The sequence below is a fragment of the Tupaia chinensis genome, unplaced genomic scaffold, assembly GCF_000334495.1.
Source record: "Tupaia chinensis unplaced genomic scaffold, TupChi_1.0 Scaffold000112_1, whole genome shotgun sequence".
Lineage (NCBI taxonomy): Eukaryota > Metazoa > Chordata > Mammalia > Scandentia > Tupaiidae > Tupaia > Tupaia belangeri.
This window is the reverse complement of record NW_006159576.1, coordinates 3,230,793-3,241,906: the sequence shown is the minus strand read 5'-3', so window position 1 is coordinate 3,241,906 and position 11,114 is coordinate 3,230,793. Positions and strand designations below refer to the sequence as shown.

Genomic DNA, 11,114 nt, shown 5'->3' with positions numbered 1-11,114 from the left:
TCCTGCTGATGCTGTCAAGGCACTGGATCGGAGGAACCATTGGGCTAAGCTTATATGAGAATTCTTCTATTTTAATTTTCATATAGAAATGGGAAAGCATTGTGACATTTGGCATAATGGCGTTGGCATAATTGCATATTGTCCGAAGTTGCCCTGGCTATTTACTTGTTCAGTTGTTTCATGGAGGCAAAAGAAAACAACTCAGGGGTTATTTGTCGATAGGGTTTTTCCCTTCTTTCTCATCCTTGAACTCACAGTCATTGCCTGCTTTTGTGGCAAAGGAACAAAAACGCTCCTTCCTGGCTACGTCAGCTTCTTCCCCCACATTCTTGCTCCTAATCTCTTTTTGCCCTAAATGACTGCTTGGTACTTTTCATTTCTTCACGTTGATGGTTGAGAGAACTGTCAAGCCCAAGATCTGGGGATGTCTGTGTGAGCGCATGTTTAGTGTAAGAGGTGGTTGCCGTACTATCACTCTGGTTACTTGGCTCCCAGTACCATGTGGTTGTCCTGGACGCCATTTTTAAACATCTTCGCTCGTGGACGGATGCCAATGGCTGATTTTCTCTGGAATTTTAGGTCTGATTTCTCTTTAGCATCACTGACGTGTTACAAGCTTTTGGAAAGCGGAAACCAGTTCATTGATTCTCTTTTCCACGCCACACACAGGTGCTGGCTATTTGGATGATGTCACCCTAGCAAGTGCTCGTCCTGGACCTGGAGTCCCCGCCACCTGGGTGGAATCCTGCACCTGTCCTGTGGGATATGGGGGGCAGTTTTGCGAGCGGTGCCTCTCAGGTTACAGAAGGGAAACCCCGAGTCTTGGACCATACAGTCCATGTGTGCTTTGTACCTGCAATGGACACAGTGAGACCTGCGACCCCGAGACAGGTGAGCGGGTGATCGGGGGCAGCTGCTGGCCCGCCCTTCTCTTGAGCAAGTTGGCTGGGAAGTGCTCATCTCCTCACTCACTCGCACGCTTGCCTGTTTTCTGACACCAACTCCCTAAATAGGTGTTTGCAACTGCAGAGACAATACAGCCGGCCCCCACTGTGAGAAGTGTAGTGACGGGTACTATGGAGATTCAACCACGGGCACCTCGTCTGATTGCCAGCCCTGTCCATGTCCCGGAGGCTCAAGTTGTGCTGTTGTCCCCAAGACGAAGGAAGTGGTGTGCACCAACTGTCCCACGGGCACCTCAGGTAGGTTACTCTCCATCTGATTCAGTGTTTCATCCTGTAAAATGACCCTGGGAAAAACGCTTGGGGTCTTTTTCTGGATTTTTTTTGAGGGGGTTTGGCTCAGTAATTATGGTTTTCCTACTAGGCAAAAGTTTTGTAGGAAACAAGTTAGTTATGGGTTTGTAGAATGTGTTATCAGACGACAAGCGATGGCTGATGAGTATTAGTGGCTGGGTGCTCCTCTAAGCCCTTTACATGCACGGCCTCATTGGTCCTCACAACCCTATACATAAGTTCTGATATTATTCTCATGTTACAGCGAAGAAAAGTGAGGCACAGAGACATTGCCCCAAGTGCAAGCGTGCATGGCTACTCGGTCAAGCTGGGATCTCAAGCCAGTCTGTGTGGCTTCAGAGATAATGATCATGACAATATATGCCCTCTCAACACAAACCAAAGCTTGAGTTTTGGTCGAGGGCCTCTCCTGAGATTCTTGATGTAAAGTGGTCATTTTAAAATTTTTTAACTATTCCTTTCAGTATATCAGAGTATCACATTTAGCCGAGAAAATGTACTTGATTTTTATAGCTTTGGATAGGCCTCTGTCCCCCTTCTGTGTGTTTCTTTTTCATGTAGAGAATGTAAAATTAAATCCTTTCTAACAATTTTAAGAACTACCTGACCAGCCCACAGCCTGGTGGTTGGGGGAGTTGGATCTTACATGGCCATCAGTGTGGCTCAAGTCTTGGACTGGCAGCTTGAGAGCACACTGAGCACATGTGTGCATGTGTGCCCAAAATTCTGAAAGGAGGGAGAGATGGAGAAGGGATTGAGGTGTGACTATTTCTCATGGGAGGTGCTTTCTCCCTCCGAACTACCTGACCAGCCCACAGCCTGGTGGTTGGGGGAGTTGGATCTTACATGGCCATCAGTGTGGCTCAAGTCTTGGACTGGCAGCTTGAGAGCACACTGAGCACATGTGTGCATGTGTGCCCAAAATTCTGAAAGGAGGGAGAGATGGAGAAGGGATTGAGGTGTGACTATTTCTCATGGGAGGTGCTTTCTCCCTACTCTCTATTTCTCTCTGGTAAGCACATGCACCCTCTGGCAAATTAAAAAAAAAAAAAAAAGTGTGCTGATGTGCTGAGGAAACCGAGGCTCACTGGTAGGCTAGTTGCCTTCCATTGGTTTTCCCCCCTTTCCCCATCACCATCGAGAGGTTCTGGCCATGATTCTGTTCAGCCTTTGACTCCATTAAAAGCTTGGGAGCCAGCAGGTAGTGTGGTGGTTAAGGTGCTGGACTTGCACATGGTTGACCATGGCTCGAGTCCCGAGCCCCTTGCTTTCTCACTTTCCCTCTCTCTCTCTCTCTGCCCCCTCTCTGATCAAATTAAAATAAATAAATAATGTTTAAAAATTAAAAATAAAATGCTTGTTGGTGGGATACTACCACAGAGCATGAAAATAAGTAGAAACAAAACCAAACAAAAATGAGCTAATAATTGCTGTTGGTTTTGTCTCATTAAAATATTTAATCGTTAGAAAAAAATCAAAACACACCATCTTCTAAGACTTCCTAGACTCTAAAACATGAGCATATTGGGACCAGCAGATGGCGTAATGGCTCTGTCGCTGGATTCCTACATAATCAATTGCAGTTTGAGTCCTGGAACTGGCAGCTTTAAACTCACTCCATTCCAAAAGAGAATGGAGGAGAAGGGATTGCAGCATGGCCATCTCCCCTGGAGAGTGATTTCTCACTTTCTGTCTCTCTGGTAAAATCTCTCTTAAAAAATGAATTAAAAAAAATTTTTTTAAATAATAAATATAGACTAGCCTTGGTATTCTGGAGTGAGTTTTTCAAGGGCTCTGTTTTAGCATTTCCATCAGATTTTAATTTTATTAAGTTTTATTCCAAACAGGTTTCAGAACTCTTCCAATATGGATCGTAAATAGCATAGCCATATTATCTGATGAAAGGCATAACTGAACTGTCACCTTGGTCCTAACGTGGAGTTGGGTCATGGCGAGAGTCTGGCAGCTATTTTCAAGGAGGCCAGGAGGGTCCCTAGCTGCCCTTCCTCTCTAATGGCCTGTTTCTCCCCCTTTTCCCTCACCTCAACCATGTTTTCTGGTTAGCTCATCAGTGGTTTCTGTTAGTCACATGCAGTGGTCAGTTTCCAGGCCTCACCTGACCTGATCTGCAGTTCTAGACCCACACGCTTGTCCCTCCACATCCACTCTCCCCCTCCTCCACTGTGTGAGACTGCTTGCTCTTCATCAGATGCCAGCCTCTCTGAGAGTTCAGACAGCAGGAAGTATCTGTAGGAGATCAGAAAGCAGGAGGAGGAGGAGGGCAGAGTGTTTCTTTGAAGGTGCCCTCTCTCTGGGGTCCTCTGGGTTGGCGACCCCAAATCACCATTCTCAGCTCCTCCAGGAGGCCGTCTCCAAACAGCTCTTTCTAATTTTAGGTTCTGCTCTCACCCCGAGGCCCAGATGACGGGACTTCCAGGGCTGGTTTCCCGACACTCTCTTAGTACTTCTGTAAATGCCCCCGTTCTTCTGCTCATCAGGTCCTGCTGATCTGAATGTGCCAGCTGTTCTGTGCTGTGTTCTAGATTTGCATAGCTAACAGAATCTCAAATATAAGCAAGTCGAAGCTAAAGCTTTGATTTTTCTTCAAACCCAACCTTTTCCTTTTTGAATCTTGTTCATTTCAGTACATATGAGGGGTTTTCAAAAAGTTCATGTAACTTGCCTATTATAAAAAAAATATTGTGGGGCCAGCAGATGGTGTAATGGTTACACTGCTAGACTCCCATGTCATTGTCTGTGGTTCAAGTCCTGGACCTGGTGGCTTAAAATTCACCCTGGGTGTATGTGCGTGCATGCCCAAGGTCCCGAGAGGAGAATGGAGGGAAAGGGATTGTGGCATGGTCATCTGCCCTAGGTGGTGATTTCTCCCTGTGTGTCTCTCTGGCGAGCACATGGGCTCTATAGCAAAAATCTTTCTCTTAAAAAAAACAAAACTAAATAAATAAAATAATACAGTGCATGGGCAGCATGCCTGGAGGTACAGTGGATCTCTCTCTGGCTTTAGCAGTGTTTGGGCATACAGACCCAGGGACTCTCTTCCCAGCCTCCAGTCTCTTCTCTGGCCACTATCTTGAGACCATCTTCTAGGCCATCTCCTTCTGGGACCAGCCAGCACCATTTTGTGGTTAGCTCCTAATTACAGACCAACCATGAGCTCCCAGATTCATTGGAATCATTCTCCAGAGGTAGAGGCTGCCGTGACCCACACAGTCAGTCTGTACCTGTGGGCCTCTTACACCTCCCTCTCGCTGGGCGTCTGTAACGTTTCAGCTGTGACAATGTGGCTCCAGAGGGCGTGGGCCACTTCTCCCTCTAGGTGGCTGAGGTGAAGCACGAGGGTAAGGAGCATCTCTTAAAGATGCAAAACCAGTGCAGCAGCCAGGCTCTTCCAAGACATGCAGTGCCTTTCCTCTCAGGATGAGTGGGATGAAACCCTGGATGCCATGGAAGCCACTCTGGTTCTAGAAAAAAGTCTAAGCAGGCCCTTTGGGATCCTCATGCTCTGGGTTCTGCCCACTCTGACCCCCATCTCTGTGACTTCCAGGAGACCCACTTCCTAGATGAGGAGGGGGGTGAAACTTATCAGAAGATGGGCGAGCAGCTGACCGACCACTCTGCAGGCTGCAGACCCCTGGGCTGGGCTGGGCTGGGCGAGTCTGTTGGAAAGGCTCCCTGAAGCACGACTAGGGGTTTCTAGAGCCCAGCAGCCTGGACCCCCTGCACCTCCTGGTATCAGCTTCCAAGCCTCTCCCTCCAGCCACTTGGCAGCTTGTTAACCACCCTGGAGCCCTCTCCTGTGCCTTGGACCAAATTAAAATAAAGCTTATTGCAGAAAACAAAACAAAACAGGGATTTCCTCTTTTTATTTTTTCCACCAGAAATAAACTAGTACTTCAATGCCAACTTTCCATGAAGGTTTTGAAGTCCCCTGGTGTACTCTCATCCACCTAAATGCTCGCACTAAATTCCTAGGGCTTATACTTGGTCATTCTTTCTTTTCTATCCCAGAAACAAATCAGGCAGCAAGTTGCAGTGACCCTATCTCAAATTTGAGACGCTTTCACCACCTCCACTGCCACCACCACGGTTCAGTCCACTGCCATCTCTTACCTGGGATTACCTAACTGGTCTCCCTGCTTCACCTGCCCTGCTAGAATCTGTTCTCCAAGTAGAAGGCAAAATCAAAATCTAAAATGTAAATCAGATCGTGTCATTTTCCAACCCTCTTGGAGCCCATACTGCACTTAAACGTAATCGACATTTCTTAGTGACCTACCTGGTCCTGCGTAGGTGGGCTTCAGCTGTGCGCACAGCTCATCTGATTCTCCAGAATATTCTTCCTTGGCGTGTCCATGGCTGGTTTCTTCTCTGTCTTCTCATTTTCTTTTCAATGTCTCCTCCTGACAAAGGCTTTCTTTTCTCTTACATTTTCTTTTATTTAATTTTTAATTTCCCAGATGGTGTGCACACTCATCGGAGAAAGAGGGAGAGAGAAAAAGCACCTCCCCATGGGGAATGGTCACACTTGAGTCCTTTCTCCTCATTTCTCCATCTTGTTGAGATTTGGGGCACACATGCACACACACACACACACACTGTTTTTCAAGACACTGGATCTGGGATTTGAGCTAGGGTTGGCTATGTTGGATCTAGCTCTTTTAACCACCATAATATGGAGCCAGCCTGTGATAGAGGCCGTCTCTAACCCCCCAGTCTACAGTAGCCCTCCCGTCACTCTGTCGCTCCATCAGATTGCCTTATTTATTTATACTTTCCTGTGTATGCCCGTGTGTGGGTTTCCTCCACCTGCAGTGGAAGCTTCATGAGCACAGAGACCTAGTGCACCTCGTTCGCCTCATCCTGGTGGCCAAGAAGTGTTTAGTAGATGCTCAGTAAATGCTTATTGAATGAGTAAATGAACAAAGTTCTCCAGAAAGGGTAGGCTAATTCAGATCCTTATCCCTGCAAAGGCATCAGGGCCCAACTTGAACTATTAATGGTGGGAAGCAGGAAGGAGGGAGCAGCAGCAGTGAGCTCAGTGAGTGGAAAGAACCTGCCTCCGCCGCCTCCCCTCACTGTCAGTGACTTGGCTGAGTCAAGGTCTAGTCCCTTAGCTATGATGGAAGCAGGTGGTGGTTGACTTCTAGGGGTCCTCAAATTGCTCAATGGTGTGTGCTCATCGAAGCTACTTGGTGAGGATAGGCATGTACCTTTTATGTTTGGGAAGAAGTTCCCGCCCACCTTGTCGTATGGGACACTTGTGGGACTCAGAGTGGCACTTCATCTTTTGTAATGTCATTTGTCAAAACAGTCATATCTGAGTATGCCATCTCTTGGGACAGGAAAGGTTATACACCTCTGTCCTGGCTTACTCACACAGCTCTTCAACACGCAATTTGGGCTGGTCATCGGCACATTTCCTGTGAGGCAGGCAGACCAGGTGCTAGGTTTCTAAGGAGGAAATAGAGATGAGCTCAGGGTCACTCTGCCAGTCTGACCCAGTGCCAAGGCCGCAGCCTGGGTCCCTGGCCCTGCCTCGCCTTGTGCCACCTGGCATCTGGTGGTTAGATGTGATCTTCTGTAACTAGCAGTTATATCACACCGGAAATGCCAAAAGCCTCTCTACCGTAACATCACACCTCTCCTCCCCAGGTAAGAGGTGTGAGCTCTGTGACGATGGCTACTTCGGAGACCCTCTGGGTAGGAACGGCCCCGTGAGGCTTTGCCGCCTGTGCCAGTGCAGTGACAACATCGACCCCAACGCTGTTGGCAACTGCAACCGCCTGACGGGAGAGTGCCTGAAGTGCATCTACAACACTGCCGGCTTCTACTGTGACCGGTGCAAAGATGGGTTTTTTGGAAACCCCCTGGCTCCCAACCCAGCAGACAAGTGCAAAGGTGAGCAGCCATTGGTCAGCTCTGTCAGTTACCCCCGCCCCCATCCTGAGAGCGCCTCGTATGTCTCTTGAAACACAGTCGTTTGGTCTCACAGAGCTCTGTCCAATAGAAATATGGCGCAGCAGGGAGAAAAGTCCCGTGTGTTCTCACCTGCTAAAGACTTGATCTCATAGAAGTTGAGTTAGAAAAGTGGTTACTGGAGGCTGTGAGGGGTAGGGGGCAGAGACAAAGGGAGAGAATGGTCAGTGAATCTGAAATTACAGTGAAATAGGTAGAATAAATGATAGGGTTCTATAGCCTAGTAGGGAGACTACAGTTCCAATAATGTATTGTGTACTTCAGGATGGCCACAAGAGAGGATTTGAAATGTTCCCCAAATGACCAGCAATAGTTGAGGTGAGGTTGGGGCCAGTTATCCTGATTTGATCATTTGCACTGTATTTATCTGAAAAATGATCCTATACCACTGTACCCCATAAATATACATAGTTATGTGTCAGTTTAAATTTTTAAAAAGAAATACAGAATGACCCACTTACGTTACTTATAATTTTCTAGATACTTCATTTAAAAAGTTTCCCAAAAAGGTGAAATTAATTTTAATATTTTATTTACTATATCTAACATATTTTCATTCTAACAAAGAATCAATACAAAATAAGCAGTGAAACTATGTTCTTTTTCCACACTCGGCCTTCGGGATCCAGAGTGTGTTCACGTTTCTAGCCCGTCTCGGCTCAGAGTAGCCAGCTGCATCTCAGGCAGTCAGCGGCCATGAGTGCCCACAGGCGGCACCGTCTGAAGACTCTGCGTAGAGATGTGTTGCTCCTTCTCCCGGGTAATGTGTATGTTTTGCTGTCTCTCCTGCCTAGCCTGTGACTGCAATCCCTACGGGACAGCGGGGCAGCAGGGCAACTGTAACCCCGTGACTGGGCAGTGCGAGTGTCTGCCTTACGTGACCGGCCGTGACTGTGGTGCCTGCGACCCTGGATTCTACAACCTGCACAGTGGGAAAGGCTGTGAGAGGTGAGACGCGGGTGCCTGTGGTGGACGTCCAAGTCTTAGCTTTGTTTTTTCCTTGAATGAATTTCTTTTTCTTCCTTATGTTTTCATTTCATTTTAATTTTTTGCCATAAGGGGCATGCCCTCGCCGGAGAGAGACAGAAATAGTGAGAGGGAAAGTGGGAAGTCACCCCCCTTTCCTGGGGAATTAATTTCATTTTAATTTTTTGCCATAAGGGGCATACCCTCGCCGGAGAGAGACAGAAAGAGTGAGAGGCAAAGTGGGAAGTCACTCCCCTCTCCTGGGGAATTGTTTGCTCACTTCCAGGATATATTTCCCATAACTGGCCATACTGATTACCTGCTGGTATCCTTCCAAAAATAAAGTGTCCAGGAACCAAACAGTGGTATGGTGGTAGAACAGTTCATTCGGCGAGGCAATCCCACAAGGGAATGTTCCAATCCATATCCAGAATACACCAGTCCCATGCTGCCCATGATCTGGAGCTGGTAGAAGGCTGGGAGTGGACTGCAGCATCAAGACCCTATTGGCAGGACCAGCAGATGGCATGATGGATGCATCGCTGGACTCCCACATAGTCAACTGTGGTTCAAGACCCAGACCTGGTGGCTTAAAACTCATGCCAGGCACATGTGCGTGTGTCCCAAGGTCCCAGGAGGAAAATGGAGAAGAAGAGATTGTCACGTGACCATGCCCTCGGGGCGTGATTTCTTGCTTTCTGTCTCTCTGGAGAGTGCACGCGCCCTATAGCAAAATCCTGTCAAAAAAAAAAGAAAGAAAGAAAGAAAGAAAGAAAGAAAGAAAGAAAGAAAGAAAGAAAGAAAGAAAGAAAATGCAAATTCCAAGGTCCTGCCTGTGGTGCTTAGAATTAGACCCTGCAGTATTGCACCTGGGAATTTCTGTTCTCAGAGTGCCTGGTGAGTGCTGCAAGGTGCCCAGTTGGAGAGCTGCTGAAAGTGGATAGGTTAGAAAAAGTGGTTCTGATTAGCACTCATGAAAATACCTGGGCCTCAGGCGCTTAATCCCCCTCACTTTATATTTCTGGGGAGGCCAGAGTGAGGGGGAGAGAGAGAGAGAGAGAAGGTACCCCACACCCCCTGTGGGATGTGGTCATGTTACAATCCTTTCTCCTCCATTTCTCCGTCCTGTCAGGATTTGGGGCATGAGTGCATGCCTGGTGTGTTTGTCAAGGGCTGGATTCGAATCACAGTTGGCAACGTGGGGACCTGGCTCCCTTACCCACCACACTACACGGCCGGCCAAGAACTCTTGTGTTCTGTCTCAGTAACCTTTACCCTGTAATGTTTTCTGATACAAATGACATCAGTGCTCTGTGAGAAAATTACCTGCTTCAAGTTTGCTTTGCTTACCTGTGAAATGCGCTGTGTTTGTTTCCAGGTGTGATTGCCATGCTTTGGGTTCCACCAACGGGCAGTGTGATGTCCGTACCGGCCAGTGCGAGTGCCAGCCAGGCATCACCGGGCAACACTGTGAGCGCTGTGAGGTCCACCACTTTGGGTTTGGACCCGAAGGCTGCAAACGTAAGGGCTGTGGGTGGCATGCACCCCTGAATCTGCCTGATCCCCGCTAGCACCTTCAGTCCAGGAAGGGTTCTGACAGCCTCAGTCTAACACCTGGCTTCTAGTCAGGGCAGCACCTGAGTTGCCAGAAGAGGCGTCATCCCAGGGATATCAGCCTCTTCTAAAACTCCAGAGTTGGAGGGCTTCTCTGGTTTCTCCGCAAACACCTAATTGGTACTGTCTTTTATAGCGTTTTTGATTCTTCCTTTTTCGATTTTTATTTTTCCAAAGAAAAGTCTTCCTTCATTACTGAACTTTCCCATTGTGCTTAATGAAACTTTTTTATTGAGCACGTTCTCGGTGCAGATAAAGGAACGGTGAAGGGTTCTCTTCACAGTGTGTTGTTGACTCACTGGCTGCCGCTGCTTCCCCCCACCCCCTGGGACCCTTTTGGTCCGGTTACGTATAAACATCTGCTTCTCCTTGGCGTAAACACTTGCCTGGAACTAGGCCTCAGAACAGCTTGGTTTTTGGCTTTCTGAATTCCTTCATTTCTCCTGTGGAATGTAGCTTAAGTCATTGTCCCAGTTTGGAGAACAAAAGTGAGTAAACAAACTATAAAATAATGCAAAAGGAGCATTCACATTTGAGTTTTCTAGATCCTTTTTTTTTTTCTTTTTTTTGGTGAGGTTTTTGCTACAGGGCGTGTGCGCACGCTAGACAGAGAGAGACAGAAAGCAAGAAATCATCCCCTGGGGGGATGGCCACGCTGCAATCCCTTCTCCTCCATTCTCTCCTCAGGATCTTAGGCACACATGCACATGCGCGCAGCGTGAGTTTTAAGCCACTGGGTCAACTACATGGGAGTCTAGCGACACAGCCATTACGCTAACTGCTGGTCCCTGCATTTGGGTTTTCTAGATCCTTAGAACAATATTAAACTGAATAGGTGAAGGCAAGATGATTTATTGAAGTACATGAACAGGACACTGATGAATAATTTCTGTAATTATCAAGTAACATGAAATGTGCTGGAAAGAATGCACATTTTACTTGAAAGTTCATTTTTACTTTAAACATGTCTGTCTTCTTTAAGACTTAACCACTTCAATTCTCATGAATAGTTCTGTTTTCAAAGATGTCTACCTACAATGATAGCTTAGTTAAGCCTATTGATACCAGGATGGTTAAAGAAAATGCATGTTTCCTTTTTTTGCTTATTTTTTGTATTTGTTTTTTGCTTATTCTGTTCTATTTTCCTCTTATTTTGTAGCCTGTGACTGTCATCCTGAGGGGTCTCTTTCACTCCAGTGCAAAGATGATGGTCGCTGTGAATGCAAAGAAGGCTTTGTGGGGAATCGCTGTGACCAGTGTGAGGAGAATTATTTCTACAAT

General features: G+C 47.1%; 1 protein-coding gene across 1 annotated transcript in view; it reads left to right on the top strand.

Moving 5' to 3' along the window:
• LAMC1 (laminin subunit gamma 1) overlaps positions 1–11,114 on the top strand; it is a gene marked incomplete at its 5' end in the record, with an annotated part of 175,653 nt that overhangs the window by 135,926 nt on the left and 28,613 nt on the right. The window contains 6 exon segments of the mRNA XM_014586067.1: positions 670–891; positions 1,014–1,202; positions 6,930–7,175; positions 8,048–8,201; positions 9,598–9,740; positions 10,993–11,114. Of these exon segments, the coding sequence (XP_014441553.1) occupies positions 670–891; positions 1,014–1,202; positions 6,930–7,175; positions 8,048–8,201; positions 9,598–9,740; positions 10,993–11,114 (1,076 nt within the window).